General features: G+C 36.6%; 1 protein-coding gene across 14 annotated transcripts in view; it reads right to left on the minus strand.

The window, feature by feature from the left end:
* The window catches only part of HDAC9 (histone deacetylase 9), a gene marked incomplete at its 3' end in the record, with an annotated part of 511,771 nt that overhangs the window by 316,963 nt on the left and 174,863 nt on the right, over nt 1-19,945 (minus strand). For 9 of the 14 annotated variants that reach the window (XM_080701504.1, XM_080701495.1, XM_080701497.1 and 6 more), the window contains one exon: nt 11,854-12,168. In XM_080701504.1, coding sequence (XP_080557630.1) covers nt 11,854-12,168 — 315 coding nt within the window. Of the gene's footprint in view, nt 1-11,853; nt 12,169-19,945 lie in introns of those variants that run through there. The other 5 variants (XM_080701494.1, XM_080701502.1, XM_080701500.1 and 2 more) reach the window with 1 other exon arrangement.

The following is a 19,945-nucleotide window of genomic DNA, read 5'->3' on the forward strand; positions in this document are numbered from 1 at the left end:
GATACAAGAAGCTTAGTTAAACACAGTGAATATCACACACACTTATGCACTTAGACATAGAAAAACAAATTGCCGAAAACTTAGAAAACCTGATTTTAATACTTACTATACAGCAACAGTAATTGAGATCCTGTGGTATTTGTGCAAAGTTAATGATCAATGGAATATAATAAAGAGTTCAGAAATTTGCTTAAGCATATATGTTCAATAAATTTCAAACAAAAGTACCAAAATAATTTAAAAAACAAGGATAAACTTTTCAAAATATATTACTGAAAATGTAGACATCCCTGTAAGATAATGAACTTCAATTTCTCTTCATGTCATACGCAAAATGAACTCAACAAGGCTCTTTGCTTTAATGTAAAGCCTAAGCTATATGAAGAAAACATTTTTAGGGCTCTAAAGCACTATCCATAGGGGAGAGAAGTTGATAGAATGAGATAACATTTAAAACATTCTGGGGATGTGACTCAGTGGTAGTAGACATGCCTAGCATGCATGAGGCCCTGATTTTAATCCCCAGAACTATAAGAAATAAAAATTAAATAAATGAATAAAACATTCTTCTTTTCAAAACACAAGGCAAGCTATGAGATAGGTGGAATGTTCCAAACATTTATTTATACAATATATATTGTATATGTATTTATATTTATACAATATATATTTATATTTATTTATATATATATATATTTATACAATATATATTGAGTTTATCCAAATATGTTACTATTTATAGCCAATAATAAAAAGACAGATGCTCCCAAACAAGTATGCAATGTAGCTGAATAGCTAGTTTACCCAAGAAAGTATGCAGGTAGCTGACCAACACATGAAATAGATATTTGGGCAACACAAATTAAAACCACAATGATTCCTCCACATCCATAAAATCAAAACAAACTTTAGTTCTCAACTACACCTCCAGCCTTATTTTATTTTATTTTTTTATTTTGAAACTTGGTCTCGCTAAGTTGCGGAGAGTCTTGCTAAGCTGCTGAGGCTGGCCTCATACCTAGAATCCTCCTGTCTCAGCCTTCCATGTACTAGAATTACAGATGTGCACCATCATGCCTGGCTCCTAGAATTGTTCATTTCATGCTAAATTCAAAGAAAAGCCAGCCCCATACAGATGTGACAAGAGACTACAAACAGGCTATAGATAGTGCCAATTGTCTGGGTTTTGTTCTTTGATATATTGATAATGGGATGGGAACTAAATTTATAATTTTTTTAAAAACCAACAAAAATGAGAGCACTGATCACATTTAATAAATTAGTAAACTGATGCTTGGTAGAATTAAGTAATTTTCTGCCCATGGAAATATTAGTGGAGGATGGAATTGGAACTGAAGTACTGCAGTCTGACTACAGGTTCAGCATTATAATCCCTAGAAGTCACACACCTGGGAAGCCCTTCCATGCAAAGATTTCAAAGACAGAGCAAAATGCCACTCTCAAAGCTTGATGCATGCTTTGTCAAAACAACACATTCATTTTCTTGTTCAGTAATAGTTTTCTTTATCTAAATGTACACAAAGATGAGGTTAGTTCACTTTTTGAGAGATATCAATATGATATGAGTCATTTTGTCTTCTTACCAAACTCCAGTAGTTTAAAAAAAAACTATTAGTAGAAAACATGGAAATAGAAAAATGAATAAAGAGGATAATAATATTATTTGAGATAATGTATTTTATCTAAAAATGTATTCCAGGTCTTGCAAAAGAAATAACAGTCAATAATTCATATGGTTCATCAAGAAAACAATTTCCACCATTTACCAGAGACTGAAAAATAATATTAAATAATAGCTATTTTGACTAAAAATGGCTTAAAGAAAATATCACTAGGAGGGAGGGCACAGCACAAGAAATAACACATTAGGTTAAAAATAATTTTATGTTTCACACAGAAAAAGTGAGCATAGAGGATAATAGAAAAGAAAATGGCTTCTAGCCATTTTTATTGGAACAAGGAAATAAAAAACAAAATTCATTCAGATAAAGTTTAATTGAGCACCTCACAGGTTTCCTGGGTGGGGGTAGGAATAATGAGGGACACAATGTATTATCCTAGCCTCAAAAGGCAAGAGACAAAATGGCTCAGAGTTAATGACTGAAGAATGGAATGCCATGGATTCCAACTGTGCTGGACAAGTCTGGTAGGTTGGAGAAATCAGAATGGGTCTAGGGAGAAGGCAGAATAGGATTTGAAAAAGGAAGTCTTGGACTTCCCAGACAGGAACAATATCGAATGAAAACCCGGCTAACTGACTCTGCATCCTGAGTTACTCAGTTGAACTATGAGGCAGTGCTGGGTCAGAGCATCACGTAGAATTATGAAGACAGCAACTCCTTGATCCCACTGAAGTGAAGGGATTCAGAAGACATAGCTCTGGAATGACAATGGGAAAGTAGGACTGATTCTACAGGGAGCTAATTGAATTTGTATAAACATCACTCGGATGTCAAGGAGGCTGCTATGATGATAAGAACATGCATTTATTTTAGTGTTAATTAGGGTAGTGCCTGGGGAAAGTAGAGCCAAAGGGAAAGTGAAGAGATAGGAAGGTTTGAAATTAGAAATAAGAAATCCCAATACGTATATGAGATAAAGGAGAGAAGATAATCAAAGATGACTTCATAGTACTCTACCTCAGTGTCTAAATGGTGGCTCCACTGACAACCATAAAAGAGTGGAAAAATAGGACATTTTACAGATGAATTTGCTAACTTTGAAGTGAAATTAATTGTAGTAAGTAAATGTCATTATAAGTAACAGTGATAACAGAACTGATAGACTTGAGTTTTCTTTAAGGTACAGAAGAAAGATTCCCAAACTCTCAAACCATTGTGAGAATGTCTCAGATCTCTAAACATTAAACATCTATTTATGCCTCTGTATCAGACTAAAGTCTAATACAAATATTCTAGAAAAAGCAGTTATCCATTGGCTCAGGTTTTAGCCCAGTTCTTCCAAAATGATGCAAGATCTATCTATTTTAAAAATATAAAATTCTCACGGTGCATGCCTGTTATCCTAGTACCTGGGAGTCTGAGGCAAGGAAGACTGCAGGTTTAAGGCCAAGCTCAGCAACTTCGCAAGACCCTGCTTCAAAATAAAAAATGGAGCTTGGCATGTAGCTTAGAGATAGAGCATCCCTGGGTTCAATCCCCAGTACTTCAAAAATAAAATAAAATGAAGTTGATCTAAAGCAGAAATGTAAATATAAAAATATAATGTGAGTCACAAATGAAAGCCATGCACATTAATTATATATTTTCTAATAACTACATTAAAATAAAATATATTTTCATATTATATCTTTGAAATCTTGCATGTATTTTGCATTTAGGGCATATTTCAGCTTTCACCAGCCACATTTTAAGTCTTCAATAGCTATGTGGCTACCTTTTTTTTTTTTTTGTTGTTGTTGTTATAATGAGGAGAACCCAGGGGCATTCTACCTCTTAAGTACACCTTAAGGCCTTTTTATTTTTTAATTTTGAAACAGTCTCACTGAGTTACTGAGAATCTCAATATTGCTGAGGCTGGTCACAAACCTGTGATCCTTCTGTCTCAGCCTCTCAAGTACTAGGATTACAGGCATGTAATGGTGTCCACCAGTTTTAACAGAGTAAATTAAGGGTCTTTCCAGAAATCCTGTTAAATAGAGGTGCCAAGCTCTGGGCAAAAACACGAACATTTTAGCACAACATGAAATTGAAATGCAAAGTAGACAAAAGTGAAGGTGGGTATCAAGGTAGGAATTAAAATCATATCTGTGAAGAAAAACAATTGATTTGGTTTTTAAAGAGCACCAGGAAAACAGGCATTTCTTAAAAAATAAACATTTTTATTCAGTGTATATCAGATATAATAAACATTAAGATTGTTCATTTAAATGATTCTTTGTAAAAGAAAAAAAAAGCCATACCAAATGCTAGAAAGCAACCAGAGTTAGCAGCAGGAATGGCAGAAAAGCAGGAGTAAAACTGATGAGAAATAAGAGAAAAAGATGAAGCATGACAGAATAGAGCCCAACATTCATGAAGGTCTTATCTCCAAGAATGACTCAAAGGCAGGAAAGAAAATTATTTTTAAAATAATGTATGTACCTCAAAATGGGTCAAAGACGTGAAAGTAAGTGTTACACAACTCTTAGAAGGAGCCAGAGGGGTAAATCTTGGATTAGGATATGGTTTCTTAACTGTAACACCAGAAGCACACACACCAAAATAATCATCAATAAACTGAAGTTCAGTGACGTTCAAACTGTTTACTCATTAAGGACTCATATATCTGATAAAGGTCCAATAAGCAACATATATCTTAATAAATGTTGATAACCCACCAATAAAAAAACAACTTTACAAAAAGGGTAAAGGACTTGAATACATTTTTCCAAGAAAGTTATATAAATGGCCAATAAGCAAATGTAAAGATGACCATAATCATTATTCTTGAGTGTTACAGAAAACAAAGTAAGAATGATAATACCTCACACTCATTAGCATGGCTACCACCAAAAAAAAAAAAAAACAAAAAACAAAAAACAGAAAAATGATGTATCAGAGAAAATGTGAAAATGTGGAGAAATCGGAGCCCTCATATGTTGCTAGTGGGAAAGAAAGAGTTCAGCTATGGGCAAAACAATTTGGTGGCTCCTCAACAAGTTAGAATTACCATATGACCAGAAATTTCATTCCCAGGGATACACTTAAGATAGGTTAAATAATATCAATACAAAAACTTGTACATACATATTCATGCCAGCATTACCTATAAGAGACAAAAATAAAAATAATTCAAATGTCTGTCAATGAATGAATTGATAAAAAGGCAATATATCCATACAATGGAATATTATTCAGCCACAAGAAAGAGAGAAATACTACACATACGGCAATGTGGACACACCTTGAAAATGTTATGTGAAGATGGCAGAGACAAAAGATGTATAATGTGTGATTTCATGTATGAGGAGTGTCCATAATAGGCAAGGCCATATAGATATAAAGTAGGTCATGGTTGCCACGGGTTAGGAAGCCAAGGGAATGGGGAGTGAATGGTTAAGTCGCTGGGATGATGAAAACGTTCTGGAATTAGATATTAGTGACATCTAACACAATAGAAATGATTGGATGATAGAGTTTAAAATACTTAAAATGGTGAACTTTATGCTAAATGAATTTGATCTCAGTTTTTAAAAGCACAACAGCACAGAACTTGTGAAGGAAAGCAACTTGCCAAGTCCTGGTCAATTAACTAAAAGCGAGAAACAGTCAAAAAGTACAAGCGCTAAAGTAACAGCAATGAATATAGGGAGAATGATCTATAGTTGAATCAAATTGTAGAAGAATCTCAGAAAAACATGCCAGAAATAGGAGACAGTACATTCTGAAAACTATGAGTCAGAGAACCGAGGGTCGTAGGCAAAAGCTATTACAATTCAGGCCATTTTTCAGGAAGTGGTTAGGGCCGTTGGCATCTCCAAAGCCACAGCTGAATCAGATTCTCCCAAGGAACTTGAAAAATTTAGATTCCTGAGCTCCCTGTCAGAATGGCAGGGCCAGACCCTGCTGGGGTGTGGTCAGGATCTCAGTTTTTCTCAAAAGGATTTTTTATGCATCTTCTCATTACAAACCCACCCAGGAGATCTAGAATTCAACAAATGAACACATGTCCCCTTTCACAACACTTCATGCAGATGGTTTTAGGTCAGAATGATTGTCAAGTGCATCTTTCACAGTTCTGACACATTTTTAACAGCGAGTGTTGTGCCCAGGAATCAGGCTCTGTGCCTTGGTTAGGGAACGCAGGAAAGTGATGTGCTGGGCAGCTCAGCTGGTCCAAGTCCTCTCCTAGTCCCCCAACCTGCCCCCAAGCCTGCAGGTGCCCTGGGCTCAGTAACTCTCTTTCACTCCATCCCAGCACGGACTCTGGTCAGGAAAATAAAACAAAACAAAACAAACAAAAAACCCCATAAGTTTTCATGATTTAAATGGCTGGACATATTATAAGAATGATAACTCTCAGCTGTGAATTTAAAAAGTCCTAATCTTGTCATTTGTAGCAGTAATTAAGAGATAATAGATTGAAAACAGTTTGGTAAATGCTAGAAAGTGGGAGAGAGAGGGAGGACAGACGCGTATCAACTGGAGAAACTGGACAGAAGGGAGCATGTGGGACATGGAGAACTGCCGCAAGACAGCGTGGGGGTGAACGTTGAGAACAGGGGCGCTGGTGCCAGAAGGCCTGGGTGAAAGGTGGGCAGGTGGACAGCCATGGAACTGGGCCGCCCTGACTTCAGGACTGGATTAGAGGGAACCTACCTAAGACCTGAGTGCTTGAAGAAACCGATAGGCATGGGTATGCAGAATGGGTTGACAGGCAGGAAGAACTCAAAAGGCTGCCTGCCTGGCACAATGTAGAGTTCAACACTCAAAATGTCTTTTTGAGCCGGGCGTGGTGGCACATGCGCGTAATCCCAGCGCTTGGGAGGCGGAGACAGAAGGATTGCGCAGGTCGGAAGCCAGCCACGCTGGTTTAAGAAACCCTCTTTCCAAAAATAAGATAGGTCTGGGAGTGTAGCCCAGAGGTAGAAGGGCTTCCAGGAACCCAAGTACCACCGAAAAAAACAAACAAAAAATGTCTTTTTGTAAATCAAGATGATCCAACATTACATTGTCTAAACACAGTTTATAAACCTTACAGATGTTATTATAAAAACAACAACAAAAACTGGGGAATCTTTTGAAGTCTACATACATATACATACATACACACACACACATATATATATATATATATATATATATATATATATATAATTTTTTTTTTTTTGTAGTACTGGGGTTCCTGGAAGCCCTTCTACCTCCAGGCTACACTCCCAGACCTATTTTATATTTTGAAACAGGGTCTCTTAAGCCAGCACGGCTGGCTTCGAACCTGCGCCATCCTCCTGTCTCCGCCTCCCAAGTGCGGGGATTACAAGAGTGTGCACCACCACACCCGGCTACATATATTCTTACCTTAACAGAAAAGTTACATCCTAATATCTCTTTTATTTGCCTAAATTCTTTCATCACCCTCATAGACTTTCCTCCTAAAAGTAGATAGATAAATTATCAATGTTAAAAGAAATGATAGTCTCAAACTCCTCTTACTTCTTAAAGCTTTTGACTAAAAACAGTTTAATGTTATGTACAAATATTAAATGACCAATACTGATCTCAATTACATGTACAGAGAAGAAGGAGAGGAGTGGAAATTGGAGGGAAACACGCCAAGAACTGTGTCCATGCATATTATTCCTATCACTTTATGCCTCGTATGATGTACAGTTATAATGCACCAATAAAAGTTTGTATTAAAAAGTTCTGGACTAAGGCTGGGCATGGTGGCGCACGCTTGTAATCCCCGCGCTTGGGAGGCAGAGACTGGAGGATCGCGCAGGTTCAAAGCCAGCCGCGCTGGTTTAAGAGACCCTGTTTCAAAAATATAAAATAGGTCTGGGAGTGTAGCCCCGAGGTAGAAGGGCTTCCAGGAACCCCAGTACCACACACACAAAAAAAAGTCCTGGACTATAATTGATCAAAATTAGACCTCAGTTGCAAACCTTCAACTGTATACCCATCATTTATACCTACTTTATTTACAATTGTATGCTCCAATTATTGATAAAAGTCACAAAGAAACGCTAAATTAAAACAATATTGTTGTCTCTATCTTGCTCTCTCTCTCTCTCCATATGTATCTGTTAAGTACTAGATTTAAAAATGTTGTGTCCATTTCTTTTTAATATTCTCTACATAAAAGGAGTATGAAGCAAAATATTTCTAAAGACTGCTTTTCTCACATCTGTGAAAAGTAGCATTCTACACTCAGGAACTACTGTCACCATCAATGAGATGTTCTTACTGCCAGAGAAGAAACATAATTATTATTTATACTGAGCCTTGGGGAAGATCATTTTCATGGAGAAAGATTTCTAACCTTAGATAGATGCTTTTTATTAAAATGGTTACTTGACATAAGACTTCAGAAATCAGATACACACTATAAAATCATGGCATAATTGATTCCTTTTTTATTTTAGGATTTCTATACTCAGTTAATCTTATACCAATCCAAAGGCAAATTTCAGGCAGTTCTGAATAGCATTCATGGTATTCCAGAGTTATGACGAAATTATCAAATTTAAATCTGGGTTTGGTGGCATACAACTAGAATCCCAGCACTCAGGAGGCTGAGACAGAAAGATTGCAGGTTCAAGGTCAGCCTCAGTAGGTAGTGAGCCTCTCAGCAACCTAGTGGGCCCTTGTTTCAAAGCAAAAATTAAAAAGGTCTGGGGTAGTATAGCTCAGAGGTATAATGCCCTCGGTTCAATCCTCAGCACAAAACAAAACAAATATCAAAAATCAAATTTATGGTATTGTGTAATGATAACCCATTGTGATACATTCAATAATTACCCATCTATATTCCTTCACACTCAAATAATGCAATACTGTTGTGACTTAGAACAACATTTATCTGTATGAGACCATTAAAGATTTAGATTAAGCGAATCAAAGAACAAAAAATACCACTTTTAAACGATATAAGCAAATGTACAGAAATACACTGTGAAGCTCTGGTCAGTTTTGCTGGCAGAGCAGGAAGGAGTAGGGCAGGCACCTCAGGCACCTGCGACACATGTGGTGTGTGCCACAGTTCCCTTTACCCAAGTTGATTCTCTGTTCTTGACTCTAGTATTACAGTAATTGTTATCATATAATGGGACATTGTTTAATTACTATCTTCTCTTTAAATTTATTTACTATCATTTTATACTTGTAGTTCAGAATCTCATAATAAGCAGTTATTACAGTACTTGGAAAATTATTCTTTTAATATTTATTGAGTACTTGTTATATTCAAGGGATTATGTTAAGATTTTTAAAAATAATTTTTAATGTTATGAACTGGCACCTATTTATTGAAAGTTTTATATTTAGGAGTTGACATTTTAATTTAAATACCAAAGATGATAATATATCATGGAAAAGATCACACTGGAAAAAGGAGATGTTGCAAATTTTACATATATTTGCTATTTCATAATGGCTGATGTAAATAATTTAAAGTCATTCTTGTTGAATGCATTATTTTAATGGTATTAGAAGTAACTGCTCAAGAGATCTTTATTTTTTCAGCAAAAAATGGCGATATATTTTGGTGTATGAGACCTAGCATACAAGTTTCAAATTCAATTAAATATATAAAGTTTACACAAAGCCAAATGTATGAAAGGGGATCTTTTAAAAAAACTTTATTTGAGAAAGGAAGAGACTTATAACAGAAGGCAAGAAGGGAAACATACAAACAATATATTTACAACACAAAACAAGAGATCACCTTCAAGGGTGTAAATGATAATAAATACAGTCGATTTTAAAAGAGACATTTATCAATTATTTCTAAAATTAAGTCCAGCTTCCCTTTCACTGGTTCCAGGTAGTTTCTTGAATAAATTCAAAGACTATCAAATTCAAACAATTAACGTCCACCAACTGTACTGATGAAGCTCTTTCAAATGACATTATAAAAAATAGGATTTTTTTGTTTGTGATTACATATCTTTGAAGTAATATTATACAAAAGTCTGCTCAGCCACATGTTCCTCCCCAAATAAAATGTATTTTAAAAGATGCACTATCCCTTTTTTATGAGGTTGAAAAAAAGACTTTGAAGAAAATGAATATTTATGAGATGGAGAAAATATACAATTTTATCTTAGGCATGCCATATTTTTAATGCAAAACAACTGACAAAAAAGTCATTTTAATATGAAGGAATATACTAACCAAAATATGTTGGTGATAGGGAATGTTGCCTGTTATAGCTATTTGTCAAATTATGAGAAGGACTTTCATTATATGGAAAAGTTTTAAACTTTCTAGTTTCTAGTTATGTTAATTTAATTTGAATGGAACCTTTTTAAAAAAGGATAATGTATCTTTAGCAGTAACATTTTTAAAGAAATATTTTTAAATGTCACAGCAAAATGTAAACAACACGTGCCAATAACATACAATTGAACAATGTCTACATTTGGCAAAAGTGCTCTATCACCTTTGAAACAGGATACTACACCTTAAAAGACTTCAAATTTAGAAATATAAATATTTTAATAGAAAAAAACCTCACAAAGATCTAGGTCAATCTGGATTATCCATATTAAAGGGGTCTTAATACAATGAACCTTTAACTAGCTTAACAAAAGCAAACCTATAAAACAAGGTAAACATATCAAAAGGGTATATGAAGGAAATGTTCCAGTGAAAAGCTTCCGTAACAATTTCCCTACTTGTGGTGTTATTTACTTAGACAATAAATCAATTCATAGAGTGCCCTTTAAAAACAGAAAGAGTAAAACACTATCCTCGGATTTTTTTTCCCCTACATTCCTCAGTACATGAATCACCGGGACTTCCTGTTTCCACAAGGCATTTCCTGTTCAGCCTCACAGAATCACTTTTCTGTAGGAGAACAGCAGGACCTGACAGAGCACTGACTTTAAATAAACATTGTCTTCTGTTGCCTTCAGAGTTGTTTTTATTTTATAGCATCAAAGACATAGTCTTTCTGAAGGTGCAGTATGTACGAGTCAATGCTGTTAAACCCGGCTTTCAGGATTTTTTTCCTCTGCCACAGTGAAATGTAGGGTCGCAACACTTAATTTAATCATAGATTAAGTTTAAGAGATTCTAGTGATGATTGCAAAATACAATGCACCTTCTTTTAAAATGGATTTTCACTTGAAAGCGGGCGATACTCATACTTTGAGTTTTCTGCCATTGTAGATATGATGTAGTATCTGATTGGACCACAATGCTGCATTATTTCTCACCAACATCTGCATCTGCTTCAGCTGATCTTTTTCAACAGACGATGTCGTCAAGTCACACAAGATAAAAGTAAAATGTTCACTTCTATGTGAGACACGGTGTAATGTTTAAAATAGTACTCCAATTTGCGTCTATATACCTAAAACCACCTGTATTCCTAATATTTTCAATTGAGATCTACACAATAGCCTAGGACTACTGGCATGGTAACCAGAACATTTCTACTTAACAGAAAAGAGAGAGGAAGGAAGGGGCAGACTACCTTTAACAGTGTTCAAGACTATAGTATGGTACATTTTGTACAGTGATGTGAAAATTGACCTCTACATGTTCAAAAGAATCAAAGCTGAGCCAGGGGTGGTGGCGCACGCTCGTAATCCTAGTACTTCAGAGGCTGAGACAGAAGGATCGCTAATTCGTCGACAGCCTCGGCTACTTAGTGAGGCCCTCTACAACTCAGTGAGACCTTGTTTCAAAATAAAGAATGAAAAATAGGGCTGGGAGTGTAGCTCAGAGGTAGGATGCCCCTAGGTTCCATCCCCAGTACCGGAAAAAAAAAAAAAAAAAAAAAAAAAAAAACTAATAAAATGTTTCATTGATCAGTCTGCAGACTATATCTAGCAGGCACTGATCTCAACAGATTAACTAAACACAACAGTGAGTTCGTTTTCCTTATAAGTATCTGGTGTAGCAGGCTTTGGGATGAATGGAAAGCCTATTAATTCCTTAGATATTATGTAGTATAGTTTCGGTGTAACAGGTATTTTCTTATCAGCGGAGTTTCAATGAAACCTTGCTATCTACTGAGAGATCGAGATAGATAGATCTCTACATGGATGTATGAATTTACCTGTATTAGTTCAAATCCTTAAACACTAAAATCAAATCAGCCATTGCTATAAACTGAGAGAAAATGATATCCATTTACTGAAACCTGCAATGCATTTAATGTTCAGATAATGACTTTAATTACAAATCCTGGAGCTAAATCTTTGCCTATTACCTGTTGCATAAAAGCAGCCTGCTCCCCAGATTCCATTTCCTGGATCTGAGCATCTTCGTCACTGTCCACAGGTTCCTCCTTGACCTTCACAGGCCCAACTTGTCCCAGTGTGTCATCCACACAAGCACTGCTGTCGCGCCTAGTCCTGTTGTCACTAGAGGGCGCTCTGTCTTCCTGCATCGCCTGGTCCCCCTGAAGCTCTTCCTCGGCTTCCTCCAGGTGACTGCCTGGTTGCTTCAGTTGCTCAATAGATTTCGAAAGCAGCTAGAAGAGAGTGTTCAGGGGTTCAAAAGTCAATAGTTCTTGATGGTGACAGAAAGCAAGTTATACTTTGATTTCTAAGATACCTACTTCAGTACCCTCTGGTTTCTAATCGTTGATCGTCTATTTCAGAATTAACAGGTATGCAGTAATGTCAAATCTAAAGTAGCCCCATTTTTCTCTTGTTGTGTGTTGTTTTAAATGGATTGCTTTCTAATGTGCTTGCAAAATGGTATAAATGTGGGAAGAAAGGTAAACAAACCATGTCCATAGAAACCATGAAACTTTTGTGCAGACTTTATTTTTTACTTTTTTTTGGTACTGGGGATTAACCTCAGGACCATTCTACTTCCAAGCTACATACCGACTGACCTTTTAATTTTTTGTTTTGTTTTGTTTTTAGGAACAGAGTCTCATTATGTCACTAAGAGTCTCCCTGTGTTGCTGAGGCTATCCTTGAATCTGGGATACTTCTATCTCAGTCTCCCAAGTACTGGGATTACAGACATGTACCATCACTACTGAGGTTTTTAAGTACAAGTATTGTTGGTATAATACTTTCTCAAAAGAGGAAAGGGAGTAATTCAAAGTTTTCTTAAGTCTCATTTTTTTAAAACAAATGTTAGCCCTATAAAAAAACAAAATACAAATCTTAGCAGTCTCTCATGTTAATCTAATTTTCTGGTATCAATATAGTCAAATTATAGTCAAATAAGAAAACATTTTGAAAAATGTAAAACATAAATAATTCATTTTGAAATTCTGAAATTTAAAAATACAGATGATTTAAACATGTTTATGACACAAAAATGTTAACTGAACAGAGCCAAGTGAAATTATATAATAGAAGCCGGGCATGGTGGCATATGACTGTAATCCCTGCGCTTAGGAGGCAGAGACAGGAGGATCACACGCGTTCCATCCCCAGTACCACCAAATAAATGAATAAATAAATAAAAGAAAAGAAATAGCAAATTATTTTTAATTTGAAAATCATTATTTAGACATTTCAGGATTTTTCCAGTGCTGGGAATTGTATTCAGGGCTTTGTGCATACTAGAAGAGTGCTCTACCACTGAGCTACATCACCAGCCCATTTCAGTTATTTTATAAATTATTATTTTTAAAAGCATATGAATTAGCTGCTTACTGATTTTAAAAGATAACTATTAATACATCTAACTTAGATAGTAGCAAAACACCATAGTATAAAAGCTTACTAAATGAAGAAATAGTATTAAGCTAAATTTATCTTTGTTTTATTTCACAATGGTCTTGCTCATTGATCATCTGTGTTTTCAAGAGTGGTTGGAGTCTTCTGCTAAGTCAATGCCTATGTAAGAAACATGCAGATTGCCAATTATCATAACAGCAGCACACTTATAATACCAGCATTAAAACCATGAATACAGATTAGCTCCCATTCACACAAGCTGGATTTTAAAAACTAGACACATTTCTTTTTTTTTCTGCTTTCTACCTGTGAGCTTCACCCCTAGTCCAGTTTATTTTTTATTTTGAAACAAGGTCTCACTAAAGCTGGCCCTGAACCTGAAATCCTCCTGTGTTGGCCTCCCAAGTGCTGAGATAATAGGTGAGAGCCACTATGCCCAGCTAAAATAAACATATTTTAAAGTTTAAATACATAAGTACTCAAACTTTGATGGGTGGCCTGTTTAGGCTTAGAGATTTCCACTGGGTCACACAACCTCCAATGACCCCAAACAGGCCGACAGATTCCCTCAATACCATGGCAGGTATGTGCCCTGGGAGTCTTCAATCATTTGCTTGACAATTATCTATTGAATGTTTAAGACAGCATGCTGAGCATAGGAAAATGAGCACTGTCCTGCCCTCACAGAGCTTAGATTTCAGTGTGTTTAAAAGGGAGGAACTAGATTGATAAACTTTTATTTATTTATTTACATAAACAACTTGTTTTATGTAAGACAAATGCTTTAAAGAAAGAAGCTCAGGGTGCTGTAACAGCACATGCTGGTTGGCAAGAAGGAAAGAGGGTGAGTTTCACTGAGGACACATATTTAGGGTGAGACACAAGAAAGGAAGGATGAGAAAGAGTTAGTGACATGTGTGTGAGGGGTGGAAGCAGGGGTGGAAATAGGAGTGGGAGCATTTCTGGCTTTAAAGCAAAGTGTGTGGGGACCCTGGACTGGACAAGGAACCCAGTGCATTTGTGCAACTGAGAGGCTAGTGGGGTTTGAGGACGAGAATAAAATGCTAAAAAGATGATGCTGGAGTTCATACTATATTTGGGTGGACAGTAAGAATCTCTAGAAATAAAATATCATTTAGAATAAACCATATGTGAGATCTATACCTCTCCAAACATAAGAGAGATATGATCAAGCTAAGAGAACACATACCAATGAAAGCCCATATCAAAATGAAAACAAAAACAAATTTAAGATTAAAGAATGTACGAGTGTTCTTCTTATCATGTTTAAAACGTCTTTGAATAAATTTTAGGGAATAATTTTTCCATACTTTTGTCCCAATTCTGAACACTCATGAGCAGTTCCAATGTTCAATACTATTATAGCGCAGTGCTGAGAAGCTGGAGAAAGGAGACAGGATACAGGTCCTGAGTTTTGACTAGGCAGTCTTAGAATCCCAAGTAGTTGGCTTTTAGAGAAAGAACACGAGAGATCATAGAATGAAAGCAATGTTTTTAAAGGAAAAGGCCTAATTTGTGCTGAAACACTGGCGATAAGGACACTGGGTGACAAACACCCACTAACTCTTCAGAGAGGAAGAGGCCACCAGGAGCCCAGAGCCCCTATCGCCACCATCACCTCACGTCAAAGAGCAGGTTAGGGAGTACACTGTGGGGATAAGGGCTTTACCTAAGAAAAGGTAACCAAAGCTGAAAAGCCCCTCAGATTGACCATCTGCAGTAAGATCTCTGACACTTCCTCTGGATGATTGCTCCCCAAGTTGAAGAAACTATGGCTCTTGCTATCAAAGTTTAGCTGGAAAGATGGTTTGGAGCCAGCTCCAAAGAGCTCATGGACCATTGACACCAGTGGGTCTGTAAGGCTGACACCTACCTCAGAAAGGTGGTGCAGATCACGCCGCCCACGAAAGGCTGGCCAGTGCCCATGATATTCCACGTCACGTGTCCCTGCTCCCTGAGGGTGACTGAACCTCAGCCAGCTTCTGGATGTTTGACAGGAGTCACAGGTGACCCAGAAGAAGCCATGCACACCACCTTCTAAGTCAAAAAGACTTTCTGTTCCTCTCCTTCTTATCTCTGGTGCCAACAAAGCCTCTTAGCCTCTTGACTACGTGGCCTCTAAAAGTCAGGTCTTCCACTCTACTTCAGCACCCAACTTCATGATCTTACCTTCAACCTTGTCTTTATTGGCAGCTGCACACTCTCCTGGGTTTCCATCCCAAACACTAGTTCTCTCTCTTGGAAACTTCTCAGGACATTCTGACTCCAACCATCCCTCCCCCAACACTAGTGGGTCCCCCAAGCCAGGGCCTTCATTTGATCTTTTCTCTTCTTTTTGGACTAGTTCCAGTTAAGTGGCCCCCAATATCCTTACACTCTTCAACATGAATTCCACTGCACAAGGAAGCCTTCTAATCTTGGTTGATGCTAAATATTTGTTAAACTCAAGCAAGTGAATGCTAGAAAATGAATTACAATCTCCTTAAGAGTTTCTCTGTAATTTTAGGACCATGCCCCTTTGATGGGCCTCCCTGTTGCCTGGCAATCTTCCTCCATTTCTCTAATCCACTTTCACTCTTTTGATGACTCTTTCATACTCCCTTTTCTCTCCTCAAACCCAGACAATCCCACCTTCTCCTCACTCTGATACCTTCCCTTCTTATTCCGCTCAGAATACAGAAGCGTTGGAAGAGAAACTCAGTCCCTGCAATTATTGCACTTATCAAATGGGCCACCCAGCTTTCCCGACATTACAGTGAGTGAAATCTCTGCACTCCCATCTCAGTCAAGCCTTCAGCTTTTACCTCATCCACCTACTCCTATAGTCATCCACTATGTTTTCCATCACCCATTCCCTTCACTGATGGGATATTCTCATTTGGACATTTTCAAGATTATTATCTATGTTAAAAAGAAAATCTCCCCTTGACTCCTCCCTCCATCATGTACCTCCCCTCACAACAAAACTTGAGCTACTTCCCTGTCACTTCTCTTTTTCTATGTTCTTTAGAAACTATGTCATCTAGGTTTTTATCCATTGGACCAAAATCCCTCTTGCTTAGATCATGATGACTGCACAGATGTGAGATCCAGTGTCTATTTAAAAACAGTAGTAATGGGTATCACTGAAGGTGAAGCAACTGAGGTAGGGAAATGAGATGAAAATCATACAGCATCTTGGAAAGTAAAAGATGAACTTCATGGGTAAAGCCTAAGACCAAACAAACTGAGTGTCCATTTACTAGAACATAATTTCCCTTAGATAACCATGTCAAAGAAAATTTAAGCACAGACAAAACCCTGATTGTTTAAAGAATAATATATTCATTTTAATAGAAAACTTTCTGAAATCTGACCTGTTAATGTATTTCTGAGGTCACAAAAATAAGTTCATTTAGCCCATAAATCAAATTTGGTCAGCATTTACAACCTCACTGACACAGATACATAGAGGACATTGTAAATAACAAATTTCATTATGCAACACAGAGAAAAGTGCCACTTGTTTCAGTTAGGTCCTTCAGCTTCATCTCTACTTCTGATATACTAAAGGAAAGAGAAGGGGAAAAATTCCAGAATGAATAGTGTTGTGATCACTTGGTAAGAAAAAGCCAAATGACAAAATGTTCTTTTTCCAATAGTAGAATTTCTTAATGGTTTGTAAAAAAAAAAAAAAAAAAAAAACCCAAAACCCCAAAACCAAAAAAGGTTTCTTGACACTGAAAAAGCAATTTATGAGTAGAAATATTATATATGTAAAATGCTAGAGTTAAAAAAGTCTAAGAACATTCTTAAAACTCTTATTTTCTAAAGGAGTTTCATTCCCAAGAAAAGCCGAGTCATGTCCAAGATTCCAAAATATAAATTTTTGATTTTTAAGGAAGAACAGAAACCTAGAACTTTTATACCTTTCTACTTTGCATTCTCTTCTGAGGCAGTGATATTATAATGACAACTGAATTTATATGAATAATTCCAAACTTTCCCCTGAGCTCTCAACTTGGATATTTAGTTGCTTACTAAGATGCTTGAATTTAAAAACATCAAAAAGGAATAATAAACTTTAAATAATGCAAAGATAATCTTTATTCCCATCTCACCAAATGTATTGATGGATTGTCCAGTCTTTCTCACTTTAGTAAACAGCATCACCCCATTGCAGGAGTCAAGAATTCAAGCTTAGCCAGCCTTGTGATGCAGGCCTGTAATCCCAGTACTTGGGAGGCTGAGACAGGAGGATTGCAATTTCAGACCAGTCTCAGCAATTTAGTGAGACACTCTGCAACCTAGCAAGACCCTGTTTCAAAGCTAATACATTTTTTTAAAAAATATAAGGTTGAGGTTGTAACTCAGAAGCAGAATGCCCCTGGACTCAATCCCTCCCACCCCCAACCAGTATCACACACATACAAATTTCCATCTAGACTTTATCCTCACTGGTTTCTCTCTCATTTCTTCTATTCCATGTATTAGCAAATCCCTAGCAACCCAACTTCCAAAGTATAAACTTGTATCTGGACACAGTTGTCCACTTCCTTTGCTATCACTGCAGTCTTAAGTATCATCAGTTTCTTTCTAAACTACCAAAATAACAAACTGCTTGGGCTACTTCGACTTCACCAGTTCATTGGCTTACTGTAACTCTAATAATTCTTTTCAAAATATAACTTGGGTAACATCAGTTCTGTGTATGCAAGTCCCAAATGTTTCACACTATGCTTATGACGAAATCCAAACATGTCAACATGGTCCACTGACATTCTGTGACCTAGCTCCACCTATTTCTTGTAGAATCTCTTCCCTCCAGTTACAAAGGTCTCTGCTTGTCCTTCTAACATGAGCCTTTGGTCTGATTCTCCCCAGGACCTTAGCAGATCTGGTACTCTCTTTACTTCCTCCAGTCTTTATGTTTGACTGGTTCTTTTTGTTAGATTATACCTCTATCTCACTCACATATTTTCTTCATAGCCCTTACTACTGTCTGATATTGTATTGATATTTTTACTTACAGTAGCAGTTGTTTATCTTCCTTACTACAATTTAAACTTTCTGAGGGTATAAGATTGATGGTTTTCATTATTTTATAGCTTAGTATCTCATAATGGCATGACACTTAGCTGGAACCCCAAATACCTGAACACTTAGTACTAGTAACTAAGGTTTCACACTTTTCCCTTTAGGTTATGAAGCAAAGTCAAAGGTATTGATCTATATTACTCATAACTACACATTTTCATCTTCTCTTCATCTTCATCATCTGTGAAGATTCACAAACTACAGAACAGATATACCAGATGTCCTAGAGCCAGCGCTGAGAAATATAAATGCCCAGAGTGAGTTAACCTGCATTTCTTATTTTTGTTTTAGGTATTTAAAGAAAGCTGTTTTTATTTAAACACTCAAATTTGCCAGAATGGAAAAAATTGGCAATTAGCATAAGCAAGGAAAATTGACAAACAAAAGTCACAGAGAAATTCTGCCTGCCAGGTTTGACTTAGTTCAGATTTTTCAAATGTAAAGTTACTTGGTGCTATTTGTAAGTACTCAGATTATGTTGTTTTCTGTGGGTTTTGGAACTACAAATATGACCATTACGGAGATGCTATGGCTAACCCTTTTCTAATTTGTACAGCTGCTGAGTGGACCCAGATGCAGCAAGATGTCTGCTTACTCTCAGTGGGGTAGCGTGGTCTCTTTTTGGTTAAACATCTGGAGGTGATCCTCCAGCAAAATCGAGCTGTTGCCTTGCTGGCTAGAAAATAGAAGATGGAACATCTGTGTGACAGATAAATGTGCAAGCCTGTGTGGATCGCTGCCGAGGCCCCATCTGTAAAGCACACCGTGCACGGTGTGCTGACACCAGGTGAGTTACTATGGTGGGGATCCCAGCTGAGATGAAGACAGTGGCCGCATAGCTTCTTCCCTTCCTTTTATCTGTGCTCTCACTCATCTGTCAGTGTGACCCTTTATCCTCCATATTACCGGACAGCAATTGTGGATGAAACCTGCATTCACACAGATACTCTGCAGGCCAGATAGATTCAAAAGATCAGACTTTAAATACATTCAGGTATTACAACCAAACTCTTCAATTTTTATCTATTCCTGCTAGGGTTAGAGCAAATCTATAATTTCAGTATTTTACCTCCCATGATAAACATATATTCTATTGACAAATGATGTATAATTCATTTAATAATGTTTAAGGGACGTGTCACTAATCTTTACATATTATCAAATTAAATTTATTTCTGTGAAAGTTAAGTTGTTTTATACAAGCCCACAAGTCAATATAAGCATAAGGGCTCTTACATACCATATTCTTAAATTCTATAACTTAAATTTTTCCTTACCAGAATTCTTTGTGTTCCCCAAATATCCTCAGATAGGAAATATCAAGTTAAGAATAGAACCAACTAAAGAGAATATCTGCTTCTAATAGATGTGATTTTCTTATACTGTCAATAGTAAACCTTTAGGCACATATGTTAGAATGTGATTATTAAACTGAGAAATGACCTTTAATATAACTCATCATTGTCTTATTTTACCCTAAATTTTAAGGTAAATTTTATTCAGACAGTG

The sequence above is a fragment of the Muscardinus avellanarius genome (genome assembly GCF_963383645.1).
Source record: "Muscardinus avellanarius genome assembly, chromosome: 9".
Classification (NCBI taxonomy): Eukaryota; Metazoa; Chordata; class Mammalia; order Rodentia; family Gliridae; genus Muscardinus; species Muscardinus avellanarius.